Source organism: Diaphorina citri, unplaced genomic scaffold (genome assembly GCF_000475195.1).
Source record: "Diaphorina citri unplaced genomic scaffold, Diaci psyllid genome assembly version 1.1 scaffold277, whole genome shotgun sequence".
Taxonomy (NCBI): Eukaryota; Metazoa; Arthropoda; class Insecta; order Hemiptera; family Psyllidae; genus Diaphorina; species Diaphorina citri.
The window spans coordinates 40476-55451 of record NW_007377713.1 but is presented as its reverse complement, the minus strand read 5'-3'; the positions used below and the strand labels follow the sequence as shown (position 1 = coordinate 55451).

The 14976-nt window shown below is 41.5% G+C and overlaps 1 protein-coding gene and 2 long non-coding RNA genes across 3 annotated transcripts in view; 1 reads left to right on the top strand and 2 right to left on the bottom strand.

The window, feature by feature from the left end:
- The first annotated feature begins 114 nt into the window (after positions 1-114).
- On the top strand, positions 115-730 carry LOC113466480. The gene is made up of 2 exons (XR_003390868.1): positions 115-275; positions 491-730. It is a non-coding gene; the product is annotated as an uncharacterized LOC113466480 (long non-coding RNA).
- A 1127-nt stretch (positions 731-1857) lies between these two features.
- Positions 1858-14976, bottom strand: part of LOC103506960 (serine/threonine-protein kinase Tao) — a 34114-nt gene continuing 20995 nt past the window's right edge. Inside the window, exons 11-20 of the mRNA XM_026821930.1 lie at positions 12795-12998; positions 10649-10789; positions 9077-9217; positions 9000-9017; positions 7658-7897; positions 7203-7256; positions 7093-7158; positions 4096-4231; positions 3506-3671; positions 1858-2147 (exon numbers count right to left, since the gene is read on the bottom strand). Of these exons, the coding sequence (XP_026677731.1) occupies positions 2024-2147; positions 3506-3671; positions 4096-4231; positions 7093-7158; positions 7203-7256; positions 7658-7897; positions 9000-9017; positions 9077-9217; positions 10649-10789; positions 12795-12998 (1290 nt within the window). The 3' untranslated portion in view covers positions 1858-2023. The remainder of the gene's footprint in view (positions 2148-3505; positions 3672-4095; positions 4232-7092; positions 7159-7202; positions 7257-7657; positions 7898-8999; positions 9018-9076; positions 9218-10648; positions 10790-12794; positions 12999-14976) is intronic.
- The window catches only part of LOC113466479, a 1461-nt gene continuing 959 nt past the window's right edge, over positions 14475-14976 (bottom strand). Inside the window, exon 2 of the long non-coding RNA XR_003390867.1 lies at positions 14475-14575. This is a non-coding gene — a long non-coding RNA (uncharacterized LOC113466479). The remainder of the gene's footprint in view (positions 14576-14976) is intronic.

Below are 14976 nucleotides of genomic sequence, written 5' to 3'. Positions count from 1 at the left end.
TTTAAAAGGTCGAAAATTCAATTTTCAATTGCCGTTCTAATTAAAAAGTTCAAATAGTTGTGACGTCAGAATTCACGTCAAAATGCGCAGAAACGCTTGCGCACAAACAAACGAAAGTTAAAAAAAATCTGGTGTGAACGTCACACGACTTTAATTACCCTATAGAATGTTGCTTATTTGGGTGTTCTTCTACCGTAATTTTCACAACATTTCTAAAAACATATCGTGCCTGCTAAAACTCGTCTATTGGTACAATAATAGTAATCGTAGGGTAGGTATATAATATATCGGCAAGGAATGTATAAAAACAAATGTATAGTCGCCGGAAACAAGCTAAAAATATCTGGTGTGAACGTCACACGACTTTAATTACCCTATAGAATGTTGCTTATTTGGGTGTTCTTCTACCGTAATTTTTGCAACATTTCTAAAAACATATCGTGCCTGCTAAAACTCGTCTATTGGTACAATAATAGTAATCGTAGGGTAGGTATATAATATATTTATATTTAGAATTGAATTAAATAATATTAATAGCACATCCCATCTAATAATATCTTTACATATTACAGTAAAACACACAACTACTAGGGAGGGTGGAAGTACCTAACATAAGGTATTTCTATTCGGTGGAGGAGGCGGCAGTAGACTTTACTTGGTAGAGACCTGTTCAAAAGATCAACTTTCTTTAGTCATTGGAATGACGGTTAAGCTGACCTTTGTTATATAGGGGGGGAAAAAAAAATCTCACTTCACCTTTCGCATAAAATGTGACGTAATACTACAGGGGAAAAAACCCTTCAAAAACATTCCGTAACCATTATTAATAGTCACTGCGTTGTCAAACTATTGCAAAACACGAAGCTCCTAAGTTGCTTTCAAGAATGGGCCAGCCGGCAGTAGAGACCTGTGACCTGTTCAAAAGATCAACTTCCTTTAGTCATTGGAATGACGGTTAAGCTGACCTTTGTTATATAGGAAAAAAAATCTCACTTCACCTTTCGCATGTGACGTCATACTACAGCGAAAAAAAAACCCTTCAAAACACATTCCGTAACCATTATTAATAGTCACTGCGTTGTCAAACTATTGCAAAACACGAAGCTCCTAAGTTGCTTTCAAGAATGGGCCAGCCAAAGCGCCAAAAAAAGGTTTAGTATAGTGCTCTATTTAGACATTCGAACTAGGACATGTAGTCCTTTATCTCAACAAAAGGCGCAGGCAGTTGTTTTTTCGGCTCAATTGAGAGCCAGGCCCCACCAGAACCTCTGCTAGAATACCGCAATGTCTCGGCCATTCCTCGTCAGACGTCCGAGCCGTGGCCTACCGCTAGAGACTGCCCTCGGGAAATGAGTTGCAGGAATTACTGTGGTTCAGACTAAGCATGCTCCCGGACAGGCTCCCGTCCATGTCCGGGTAACTCTCTTTGGACGCCTCAGCGATGGCTAGGGCGCTGGAAACAAGAGAAATGCAATCAAAATTAGTAGATGGACTCAGAAAAATTCCGGAAATTTCGTCGTAAAGGAACGACAAATTTGGAAGAATGAAACATCTTTGACTGAAAATTGAGAGGCTGGTGTGCACCCAGGAACGTCTTTGACGTGAAAATTTTGAAATTAGTATGCACCTAAGAATATTTTTTCACTTTCAAAGTTTGAACGTAATATCCGTGCAAAAACATCTTTGACTTTAGAAGTTCGAAGCCATTATGCACTTAATAATATCTTTGACATTCAAAGTTTAAACGCAGCTTTTAAAGTTTGAAGCTAGAATACACCTTAGAATATCTTTGATTTTAAAGTTTGAAAGTAGTATCCGCGTGAAAACAGCCAAAGCGCCAAAAAAAGGTTTAGTATAGTGCTCTATTTAGACATTCGAACTAGGACATGTAGTCCTTTATCTCAACAAAAGGCGCAGGCAGTTGTTTTCAGCTCAATTGAGAGCCAGGCCCCACCAGAACCTCTGCTAGAATACCGCAATGTCTCGGCCATTTCTCGTCAGACGTCCGAGCCGTGGCCTACCGCTAGAGACTGCCCTCGGGAAATGAGTTGCAGGAATTACTGTGGTTCAGACTAAGCATGCTCCCGGACAGGCTCCCGTCCATGTCCGGGTAACTCTCTTTGGACGCCTCAGCGATGGCTAGGGCGCTGGAAACAAGAGAATGCAATCAGAATTAGTAGATGGACTCAGAAAAATTCCGGAAATTTCGTCGTAAAGGAACGACAAGTTTGGAAGAATGAAACATCTTTGACTGAAAATTGAGAGGCTAGTGTGCACCCAGGAACATCTTTGACGTGCAAAATTTGAAATTAGTATGCACCTAAGAATATTTTTTCACTTTCAAAGTTTGAACGTAATATCCGTGCAAAATCATCTTTGACTTTAGAAGTTCGAAGCCAATATGCGCTTAATAATATCTTTGACATTCAAAGTTTGAACGCAGCTTTTAAAGTTTGAAGCTAGAATACACCTTAGAATATCTTTGATTTTAAAGTTTTTTGGAACAAGTATCTTACGAAACTAGCTTGGACATCTTCGATTTTTTTGGTGTCTGATTTGGTTTCGGGATTCCATAACACAGAGCAATATTCTAGGGTGGACCTAACAATAGATTTGTATAGTAATAGTATTGCATCTGCGTCTTGAATAGGCTTGCATAGAATTAGTAGATGGACTCGGAAAAATTCCGGAAATTTCGTCGTAAAGGAACGACACGTTTGGAAGAATGAAACATCTTTGACCGAAAATTGAGAGGCTGGTGTGCACCCAGGAACATCTTTGACGTGAAAAATTTGAAATTAGTATGCACCTAAGAATATTTTTTCACTTTCAAAGTTTGAACGTAATATCCGTACAAAAACATCTTTGACTTTAGAAGTTCGAAGCCATTATGCACTTAATAATATCTTTGACATTCAAAATTCAAAGTTTGAACGCAGCTTTTAAAGTTTGAAGCTAGAATACACCTTAGAATATCTTTGATTTTAAAGTTTGAAAGTAGTATCCGCGTGAAAACATCTTTGACTTTTAAAAGATTGAAGCTCACCTAAATCCCATCCGGTTGGACTCCTGATCGAAAGACTCGAGTTCTCTCTCCTGTCGCTCATGCAGAAGTCTAATCCTCTCCTGTCTCTCGCCCAGGAATTGCTGGGTCTCCATGTCCATCTTCTGCTCCAGTAGAGCTCGCCTCACTGATACACGGTCCTCCAGTTCTGAAGAACATGGTGAATAATAGGAGATATTAGACAAATGGGGTGAATAATATCATATCATAGTTAACAAACAATAAATACGATTTGATTTTTCTTTTCGAGCCGAATATATAGAATAGAATAGAAAATCATATCAATCAATATTAAACCGTGAGTTATTTGTGCTAAAACAGAGCTTTTTCACTTTTGTAGCTAGCACTACATTAATTACTAATGCTGTGGTTTACCAACTCGAGATTGAGATGAAACGAGGATTTGCCTATATCTAATGGGTGTAAAAGATTGAAGCTCACCTAAATCCCATCCGGTTGGACTCCTGATCGAAAGACTCGAGTTCTCTCTCCTGTCGCTCATGCAGAAGTCTAATCCTCTCCTGTCTCTCGCCCAGGAATTGCTGGGTCTCCATGTCCATCTTCTGCTCCAGTAGAGCTCGCCTCACTGATACACGGTCCTCCAGTTCTGAAGAACATGATGAATAATAGGAGATATTAGACAAATGGGGTGAATAATATCATATCATAGGTAACAAACAATAAATAGGAGATATTAGACAAAAACGGTAAAAACAAACAAACTGTAGATAAATTTCTTCTATTCGAAATTTTCTATTACCATTGTCATGCTACTTCGGCCACTGGTCAAGATTTTTAGGATGGAGGTTTTGCTGAAAGAACTATTTAGAACTGGGTTCCTTCAACTTGCTATCGCTGCTAATATATCTTCATTGATATAATTGAGAATTTTTTACAAAATGTTGTTTTAAAATATTTCCACCTTTTGTCTTCCCTCAGACCAAAACAAAGTCGGCAGACATTCCTCAGAGCTCGGGAGTATTCAACATGCTATCGCCAATAGTTGGTTTATTATTTTCTAATGCGTTCACCTTTACGTTCTCTATTACGCTGAGCCTCGGCTTGCATCTTGTTCTTGGATTGATACGCCATGAGTATTTCCAACTCGTAGTGAAGTCTCTCCTTCAGATGATGACACTCTACTTCTTGCGATTCGTCCAGTCTTATCTGTAAGGAGAGAAAACAAGGCGATGAGAGTCCGTAAAACGTGTATGGAATTCTTGGAGAAGGGGTAAGACAATTTTGAGGCTACAAAATGGTTCAAACAAACGAACCATGTCAGTGTGCCAACATTTAATGCAATAGACGGAAGGTTGTCGAAATTTATCGGTTAATAGAATAAATATGTCAATTGTTAAAAATGCTAGTCTACTCTAGTTATTTTAAAGGTTAGCACATCTGCCTCATAAGCGATAGGTCGCGGATTCGATTCCCGCCAGGGGTGAATTATCCCAAACTGATTCTTCTTCTTCTTCTTCTTCTTCTCCCTCACCTTTTCCCGTGTGCAGACGGGGTCGGTGTTTTTCGTCAGCCCTCAATCAGCCCTAGGGTGATCGCTTTTGGGCTGACATTTGGTTTTGGCTACCGAATTTTACGAGTTGCGCTTAGGGGTAAGACAATTTTGAGGCTACAAAATGGTTGAAACAAACAAACCATGTCAGTGTGCCAACATTTAATGCAATAGACGAATAGACGGAAGGTTGTCGAAATTTATCGGTTGATAGAATAAATAATAAATAGGTATGTCAATTGTTAAAAATGCTAGTCTACTCTAGTTATTTTAAAGGTTAGCACATCTGCGTTATAGGCGATAGGTCGCGGATTCGATTCCCGCCAGAGGCGAATTATCCCAAACTCATTCTTCTTCTTCACCTTTTCCCGTGTACAGACGGGGTCGGTGTTTTTCGTCAGCCCTCAATCAGCCCTAGGGTGATCGCATTTGGTTTTGGCTACCGAATTTTACGAGTGGATGCCCTTCGACTCAACCTTTGCTATTTCTTTAGCAAAGGAAATTCAGGCTGGTATGCCTACTGTTTATAGTCCCCCAGCCAGACTAAACTGGTCTACTCCCTGTTTAACGTCCCCCCGCCAGACTAAACTGGTCTACTCTACTCCCTGTTTAACGTCCCCCCGCCAGACTAAACTGGTCTACTCTACTCCCTGTTTAACGTCCCCCCGCCAGACTAAACTGGGCTACTCTACTCCCTGTTTAACGTCCCCCCGCCAGACTAAACTGGGCTACTCTACTCCCTGTTTAACGTCCCCCCGCCAGACTAAACTGGGCTACTCTACTCCCTGTTTAACGTCCCCCCGCCAGACTAAACTGGGCTACTCTACTCCCTGTTTAACGTCCCCCCGCCAGACTAAACTGGGCTACTCTACTCCCTGTTTAACGTCCCCCCGCCAGACTAAACTGGGCTACTCTACTCCCTGTTTAACGTCCCCCCGCCAGACTAAACTGGGCTACTCTACTCCCTGTTTAACGTCCCCCCGCCAGACTAAACTGGGCTACTCTACTCCCTGTTTAACGTCCCCCCGCCAGACTAAACTGGGCTACTCTACTCCCTGTTTAACGTCCCCCCGCCAGACTAAACTGGGCTACTCTACTCCCTGTTTAACGTCCCCCCGCCAGACTAAACTGGGCTACTCTACTCCCTGTTTAACGTCCCCCCGCCAGACTAAACTGGGCTACTCTACTCCCTGTTTAACGTCCCCCCGCCAGACTAAACTGGGCTACTCTACTCCCTGTTTAACGTCCCCCCGCCAGACTAAACTGGGCTACTCTACTCCCTGTTTAACGTCCCCCCGCCAGACTAAACTGGGCTACTCTACTCCCTGTTTAACGTCCCCCCGCCAGACTAAACTGGGCTACTCTACTCCCTGTTTAACGTCCCCCCGCCAGACTAAACTGGGCTACTCTACTCCCTGTTTAACGTCCCCCCGCCAGACTAAACTGGGCTACTCTACTCCCTGTTTAACGTCCCCCCGCCAGACTAAACTGGGCTACTCTACTCCCTGTTTAACGTCCCCCCGCCAGACTAAACTGGGCTACTCTACTCCCTGTTTAACGTCCCCCCGCCAGACTAAACTGGGCTACTCTACTCCCTGTTTAACGTCCCCCCGCCAGACTAAACTGGGCTACTCTACTCCCTGTTTAACGTCCCCCCGCCAGACTAAACTGGGCTACTCTACTCCCTGTTTAACGTCCCCCCGCCAGACTAAACTGGGCTACTCTACTCCCTGTTTAACGTCCCCCCGCCAGACTAAACTGGGCTACTCTACTCCCTGTTTAACGTCCCCCCGCCAGACTAAACTGGGCTACTCTACTCCCTGTTTAACGTCCCCCCGCCAGACTAAACTGGGCTACTCTACTCCCTGTTTAACGTCCCCCCGCCAGACTAAACTGGGCTACTCTACTCCCTGTTTAACGTCCCCCCGCCAGACTAAACTGGGCTACTCTACTCCCTGTTTAACGTCCCCCCGCCAGACTAAACTGGGCTACTCTACTCCCTGTTTAACGTCCCCCCGCCAGACTAAACTGGGCTACTCTACTCCCTGTTTAACGTCCCCCCGCCAGACTAAACTGGGCTACTCTACTCCCTGTTTAACGTCCCCCCGCCAGACTAAACTGGGCTACTCTACTCCCTGTTTAACGTCCCCCCGCCAGACTAAACTGGGCTACTCTACTCCCTGTTTAACGTCCCCCCGCCAGACTAAACTGGGCTACTCTACTCCCTGTTTAACGTCCCCCCGCCAGACTAAACTGGGCTACTCTACTCCCTGTTTAACGTCCCCCCGCCAGACTAAACTGGGCTACTCTACTCCCTGTTTAACGTCCCCCCGCCAGACTAAACTGGGCTACTCTACTCCCTGTTTAACGTCCCCCCGCCAGACTAAACTGGGCTACTCTACTCCCTGTTTAACGTCCCCCCGCCAGACTAAACTGGGCTACTCTACTCCCTGTTTAACGTCCCCCCGCCAGACTAAACTGGGCTACTCTACTAACAATTAATCCCTGACTTGAGTGCCTTATACTGGCGAGTCTGTATCTTGCACGTCTCTCGAAACTGCTTTCGGAACAACATCTCCTTTTGCTGCGAAACAGAAGAGAGAAACAATTAATCCCTGACTTAAGTGCCTTGTACTGGCGAGTCTGTATCTTGCACGTCTCTCGGAACAACATCTCCTTTTGCTGCGAAACAGAAGAGAGAGAAATGAAACTCTGATTGTAACTGAATGAACAGGATCACAAACCTAGTTTAAGTTATAATGTTAGATTCTTGGATTAAAACTTGACCCACTATTTGGCCAATCTGATAGCTTAATCTAAAATTAAAACTTAATCAAGGTTTATAAATTCTATTTGTAGTCCTTGCCATCAGCAGGTTACATTCTGGTGTTATGTTAACACGGGGTTACGATCTGCTGTTAAGTTAACCCAGCAACCGAATGGGACCTATGAACGGCTGAGTGCAGCCAACGGCGAAACTACATTTAATACACACCAGTTTTCCATAGATTATTGAAGTTAAGCAACCTTGAGCGTGGTTAGTATGCGGATGGGTGACCACTGACCATCCGGACCATGCTTACCTTCAAGCTCTTGGGTTGCTGTTTCAACTCCAGGGCGTGTTTCTTCTTCAGTTCCTGTTCAGAGCGATGCATATAATCCTCCTGATTTGTCAACTCTGTCTGGTGTTGTCTCGTCACTTGATCTTCGCGCAGTGAATGCACAGACTTCTGTTGACGATATTCTAGCTCTTGAGTTTTCTCGTGATGTCGCAACAACATCGAGTGAGCCTGTTCCAGTTGCTGCTGACGCTTGTTCAGCTCCTGGAAATCAGAGTTCATGGGGGTATTTGTTATCAATGGGGGGTCAAGAAGGAAGATAGCGCTTAAGGTAAAATATAAAATAAAATTCAACGTTTACATCAAACTAATTGGAAGAAAATATATTCAAAACATATCAGATTTGCATATCCTATAAGTATAAAAAAATGAAGAAAAATACCCACTGAATTTTGAAATTATTATAACTATTTCAATAATCTTATATATAAATAAAAAAACACCCAAACACAGGTTCTACTACTATTTGGTAGAACCTATATGGGTGTTTTAACCAGATTACAAATAAAAATTAGAGAAGAGGAAAAAAATATGCCCACAAATTGAATTTTTGAATATTCAATCATCTTCTTATGTTCATAAATAATATAAAAATGGTTTTATGTTAAAAAAATAAAGGTTTAAATGTTTTTCTCAATGGTGGGTACACCAGGGAGCCCAGAAACCTGCGGATGCTTTCTTTACCGAGGGAACGACAGGTAGGTATTGTGCTCGTGCCTGGGGGGAAGGCAATTTTTAGGCCGTACCTGTCTGTAACTCCAAAGGTTATATTTTGTGGTTGAATATGTCCTTAAAATAGGAGCAAATGGATGGTATACTCTTTTCTATTCTTCTTCTTATCTAACATCTCTTCCCTTCTTGCTTCTCTTCTTTCATACATTTGCTATCTCAGGAATCCAGCCTTAGTGTTCTCCACTTCGTTTTCGTCACCTTCTCTTTTAAATTAGATTTTAAGTTGAGGATTGAAAGCTAGGATGAAACAATCTGACTAGCTGATAATGTTTGATAATCAAACCAATCAGATCTGCTTCATCCAAGTGGTTAAAACTCTCGATTCTGTCGCTCCCCTCTTATGATTAAATGGGCGTCGATCGATCCGATGTGCCTCCGCTCTCATAACTCCGCTACGTGTGCTCTGCGATCTGACTCGTCAGTCCCTGCTCTCGATTTGAACGCTCGGTTGCAGAAGGATGCACAGACTGAGATCGGGCCTAAGAGTGTCACACATGCTATGGATGATGTAACTCATACTGCTCAGCTTTGGAACTATGTGCTGGATTAAGATCTGGACTATGATAAACTACACCTCTCTAAGCAGCGCGGTCTTAAATCTCATATCGGTGGTCTAGCATCCTTTTCCAGCCGGATGAGCTTGACGCTCACTTTTCCAGCTCGCTGGCGAATAATCTTTCTGTCCGCGCACAGACGAGCTTCATCGGGCCGCCCTCGACTTGCTTCAGTTGCTCCTTGTGTGAGACTGGAAGCGATACTCTCGCTGGGCCCCGCGGCGCGGCGTCGTTCATCCTGGAATAAGAATCGATCATTGTTGTAAATACAAGTAGAAACCTCCGTGGCCGAGTGGATATCACACTAGGGCTTGCACGGCAGGAGACCCGGTCAGACTCCCGGCGGGGCCAAGGTTTTTTTCGGCTCTGTGCTTGGAGTTCGGGGTTGTGCACTCGGCCTATCGTGAATACAATTGTTACATATCCCATATCTTACATTGGCTGCGAATAAGACATGTGGACATGGAGTCAGAACAGAGACGACATAAAATATGTTAAAGTAAGACACCTTAGTCATTGTGTCATCCGGATGGAAAGATTTACAAACTCATGTTTTTTTTTTTTTTTTTTTTTTTTTTTTTTTTTTTTTTTTTTTTTTTTTGTGGCTCTGGAATTTAGAGGACTTCATCAAGGTTTTCATATACCCTTGTTCTAAACACACCCACTTGAATATTTTGCCTACCATTGCACTTCATTTCGTTTGTTATTAACGCCCATATCCATACTATGGTATGGAGCTGTTTCATCAAGACATCAAGCTGCCCACGTAGTATTATGCTCATTCATCCTACTCACAATCTGCTCATTTTTTCACACAGAGTTATTAATCCACACTGTTCTCAACTAATATTTTACCTACAATTTTACCATTGACTAGATGGATAAATTTTACTGTCTCTGTACATCTCAATTTTAGATCAGACATTTTACTGCCATTAGATATAGATATTAATATATATTTTGTATTTTTAATTGTATTATGTATAAAAACATTGTTAACATACTATCATGTATTTAAACAATAAAAATAATTGAATTGAAATTGAATTGACTTGTAACGCCGCCACTGGTCGCTCGCATTCGAGGAGCTACTCAATTGTCCTTACGAGGCTAAATGTACCTCGACCTCCAAGCATAGAGCCGAAAAAACTTCAAACTCAGCGGAGAAATTTGATAATTTTCAAAAACCACCCTGATTTCATAGCTGTCCTGAGAAAGAGAAACAACTTCCTCAGAGAACTGCAGGCCACCTTATTCACATATAGGTATTGGCCGTAAATGGCCTGTGTAGCTAAATTGTGTAAAAATAAAATAAATACATTTCATGATTTCAAACTTTTCAATTGAATTTCTTTCCGTGATGGAAATTTTGTGAAAATGTTCACTACCCTATTCATAAATGTAGTGTGTGCATATGAAATGCATGAGTAAACAATCATACCAGTTATTGCTTGAATGTTCCATCATGACAATCAAGTGTAGGTATTAGAATAGAATAGAATATACCTTGTTTATCTTGCTGGGATAGGACTGAAAAGTCCCTTTACCCCTGCAGTCTAACCAGGGTCTCATGTATTTTGACATATTATGGCGTCTTATGACATATCATTAGCAAGAATAATAAAAACAAATATAATTATACTGAACTATTCTATTATTAATTTATTACCTGAGACAATTCTCGCTTCCATCGTTCCTTGCTGGCTTTGTATTCTTTCTTCTTGGCGGCCTCGAACACTTTCCTATCACAATCTTGTCTCGCTATAATTTCCTTGGTGAGTTTCTTCTCACATGACGTGTTCAGCTTGGCCTGCAAACAAAATGAAAATGGGAAGTGTGAAAATTTTAAATGAAAACCTATTCAACTGGATATATTTGGCAAGATAAACTTTAGAAGTCATTTCGTTCAAAATGAGGACAAATATGATTTACGATTTACATTAAATTTCCTAGTGCCTTCTAGTGCTAGATGAGGTGGTGTAGTGGTCAAGACGCTTGCCTGGTAAACAGGAGGGCATAAGTTCAATCCCATCTAGCGTGGTTCATTTTTCCGCTTCTACTACTCTTAGCAGTGGGTCACCCTTCTATTGAGGTAAGTTACTAAATCTCAAGGAGTATAGTAACACATAGTCGACCCGCTATCGATCGATCACAATACTTCCCATTTAGGTGCTGGGTCAACACGAGAACACCAGAAAGTAACCCGTTGAAATATTTGCAATCGAAAAATGAGTACAAATTTTTGTCGATGGTGGGATTCGAATCCGGGACCTTCTGCATGGTAAGCAAGCGCGTTACCACTGGACCAACCGTGCGCCGTATTATTCACAATGAATACATCTTAAATTTTTGTCTTTTATTATTTATTTGTGTGTTGTGTGTATTTTACATCGGGACGCATGACGAGAGGAAAAATGGGATATATTGGGATGCGAGAGAAAAAATGGCCTAATGGTCAATGATCCCGACATTTGCAACACACATACATCATTAATTTGTGTGTTGATAGTCCCTAAATGCCTAAATGTTAGCTCAGACGGACGGAAATAATTCCATCCTATGCTTTACCTTCATACTCTGCTGCTGATCCATCCTATGTGTTACCTTCATACTCTGCTGACTCATCCTATGTCTTACCTTCATACTCTGCTGACTCATCCTATGTCTTACCTTCATACTCTTCTGACTCATCCTATGCCTTACCTTCATACTCTGCTGACTCACCCTATGTCTTACCTTCATACTCTACTGACTCATCCTATGTCTTACCTTCATACTCTGCTGACTCATCCTATGCCTTAGCTTCATACTCTGCTGACTCATCCTATGTCTTACCTTCATATTCTGCTGACTCACCCTATGCCTTACCTTCATACTCTGCTGACTCATCCTATGCCTTACCTTCATACTCTGCTGACTCATCCTATGCCTTACCTTCATACTCTGCTGACTCACCCTATGCCTTACCTTCATACTCTGCTGACTCACCCTATGCCTTACCTTCATACTCTGCTGACTCATCCTATGTTTTACCTTCATACTCTGCTGACTCATCCTATGCCTTACCTTCATACTCTGCTGACTCACCCTATGCCTTACCTTCATACTCTGCTGACTCATCCTATGCCTTAGCTTCATACTCTGCTGACTCATCCTATGTCTTAGAAGGCCGCCACCGGGAACACATGATGTTAGGAACCTCAGTTTGTTTGAGCAGCGCTGGGTAACAGTAGCACCCAGTCCACGTACATTGCTGTCACCTAGAATATGAATGGTCTTGGGGTGGGTTACAAAAGACCTTTTCAACAGACTTGTTTTTGGGCCTATCTGTTGGATGTCACTGATAGACTTTTCCTTTAGTTTCTCTTCAAGAACATTGAGACGGGACCTTAAGGTTATGATAGATTCCTTAAGGTTATTATTCTCGATTGTCGTCCTGGCTGTCTCAGAAGATAAGTCACAAATGCGTTTATTCAAAGTTTGAATGTTTTACTCTGCTGACTCATCCTATGTCTTACCTTCATACTCTGCTGACTCATCCTATGCCTTAGTAGATTCCTTAAGGTTATTATTCTCAATTGTCGTCCTGGCTGTCTCAGAAGATAAGTCACAAATGCGTTTATTCAAAGTTTGAATGTTGGCTGACTCATCCTATGCCTTACCTTCATACTCTGCTGACTCATCCTATGCCTTACCTTCATACTCTGCTGACTCATCCTATGCCTTACCTTCATACTCTGCTGACTCATCCTATGCCTTACCTTCATACTCTGCTGACTCATCCTATGCCTTAGCTTCATACTCTGCTGACTTACCTTCTTTTCCAGCTCACTGGTGTGCTTCAGCGTCAACTTCTCCAGTTCTCGGCTGAACTGCTGCAGGAGAGTCTCGTATTCCTTGTCTAGCAGTGACTTGTGCTGATCCATCTCTATTTTACATTTCTCCTCTAGTTTGAGCAGTGCAGCCTGGTGTTCACGGCGCATGCGCTTGTATCCGCTCATCTGCTCGTGCATCTCCTCCTGGAATGTGAGAGAGAGAAAATAATAATAATAATAATAACATTTACCAAATTTTTTGTAGTTTGAGCAGTGCAGCCTGGTGTTCACGGCGCATGCGCTTGTATCCGCTCATCTGCTCGTGCATCTCCTCCTGGAATGTGAGAGAGAAAAAAATAATAATATTTACCAAATATCGTCCCTAAATCATTTCTCCTCTAGTTTGAGCAGTGCAGCCTGGTGTTCACGGCGCATGCGCTTGTATCCGCTCATCTGCTCGTGCATCTCCTCCTGGAACGTGAGAGAGAGAAAAAAATAATAATAACAACATTTACCAATCCCATATTTTACACTGGTAACGCCGCCACTGGTCGCTCGCATTAGAGGAGCTACTCAATTGTCCTTACGAGGCTAAATGTACCTCGACCTCCAAGCATAGAGCCGAAAAAACTTCAAACTCAGCGGAGAAATTTGATAATTTTCAAAAACCACCCTGATTTCATAGCTGTCCTGAGAAAGAGAAACAACTTCCTCAGAGAACTGCAGGCCACCTTATTCATTTGATAATTTTCAAAAACCACCCTGATTTCATAGCTGTCCTGAGAAAGAGAAACAACTTCCTCAGAGAACTGCAGGCCACCTTATTTACATATAGGTATTAGCCGTAAATGGCCTGTGTAAATAAATTGTGTAAAAATAAAATAAATACATTTCATGATTTCAAACTTTTCAATTGAATTTCTTTCCGTGTTGGAAATTTTGTGAAAATGTTCACTACCTTATTCATAAATGTAGTGTGTGCATATGAAATGCATGAGTTAACAATCATGCCAGTTATTGCTTGAATGTTCCATCATGACAATCAAGTGTAGGTATTAGAATATAATAGAATATACCTTGTTTGTCCTGCTGGAATAGGACTGAAAAGTCCCTTTACTCCCGCAGTCTAACCAAGGTCTCATGTATTTTGACATATTATGGCGTCATATGACATATCATTAGCAAGAATAATAAAAACAAATATATACTGAACTATTCTATTATTAATTTATTACCTGAGACAATTCTCGCTTCCACCGTTCCTTGCTGGCTTTGTATTCCTAAAAATAAAATAAATACATTTCATGATTTCAAACTTTTCAATTGAATTTCTTTCCGTGATGGAAATTTTGTGAAAATGTTCACTACCTTATTCATAAATGTAGTGTGTGCATATGAAATGCCTGAGTAAACAATCATACCAGTTATTGCTTGAATGTTCCATCATGACAATCAAGTGTAAGTATTAGAATAGAATATACCTTGTTTATCCTGATGGGATAGGACTGAAAAGTCCCTTTACCTCCGCAATCTAACCAAGGTCTCATGTATTTTGACATATTATGGCGTCATTTGACATATCATTAGCAAGAATAATAAAAACAAATATATACCTAATTAATCTATTATTAATTTATTACCTGAGACAATTCTCGCTTCCATCGTTCCTTGCTGGCTTTGTATTCTTTCTTCTTGGCGGCCTCGAACACTTTCCTATCACAATCTTGTCTCGCTATAATTTCCTTGGTGAGTTTCTTCTCACATGACGTGTTCAGCTTGGCCTGCAAACAAAATAAAAATCAGAAGTGTGAAAATTTTAAATGAAAACCTATTCAACTGGATATATTTGGCAAGATAAACTTTAGAAGTCATAAATGAGGACAAATCTGATTTGCATTAAATTTCCTAGTGCCTTCTAGTGCTAGAGGTGGTGTAGTGGTCAAGACGCTCGCCTGGTAAACAGGAAGGCATAAGTTCAATCCCATCTAGCGTGGTTCATTTTTCCGCTTCTACTACTCTTAGCAGTGGGTCACCCTTCTATTGAGGTAAGTTACTAAATCTCAAGGAGTATAGTAACACATAGTCGACCCGCTATCGATCGATCACAATACTTCCCATTTAGGTGCTGGGTCAACACGAGAACACCAGAAAGTAACCCGTTGAAATATTTGCAATCGAAAAA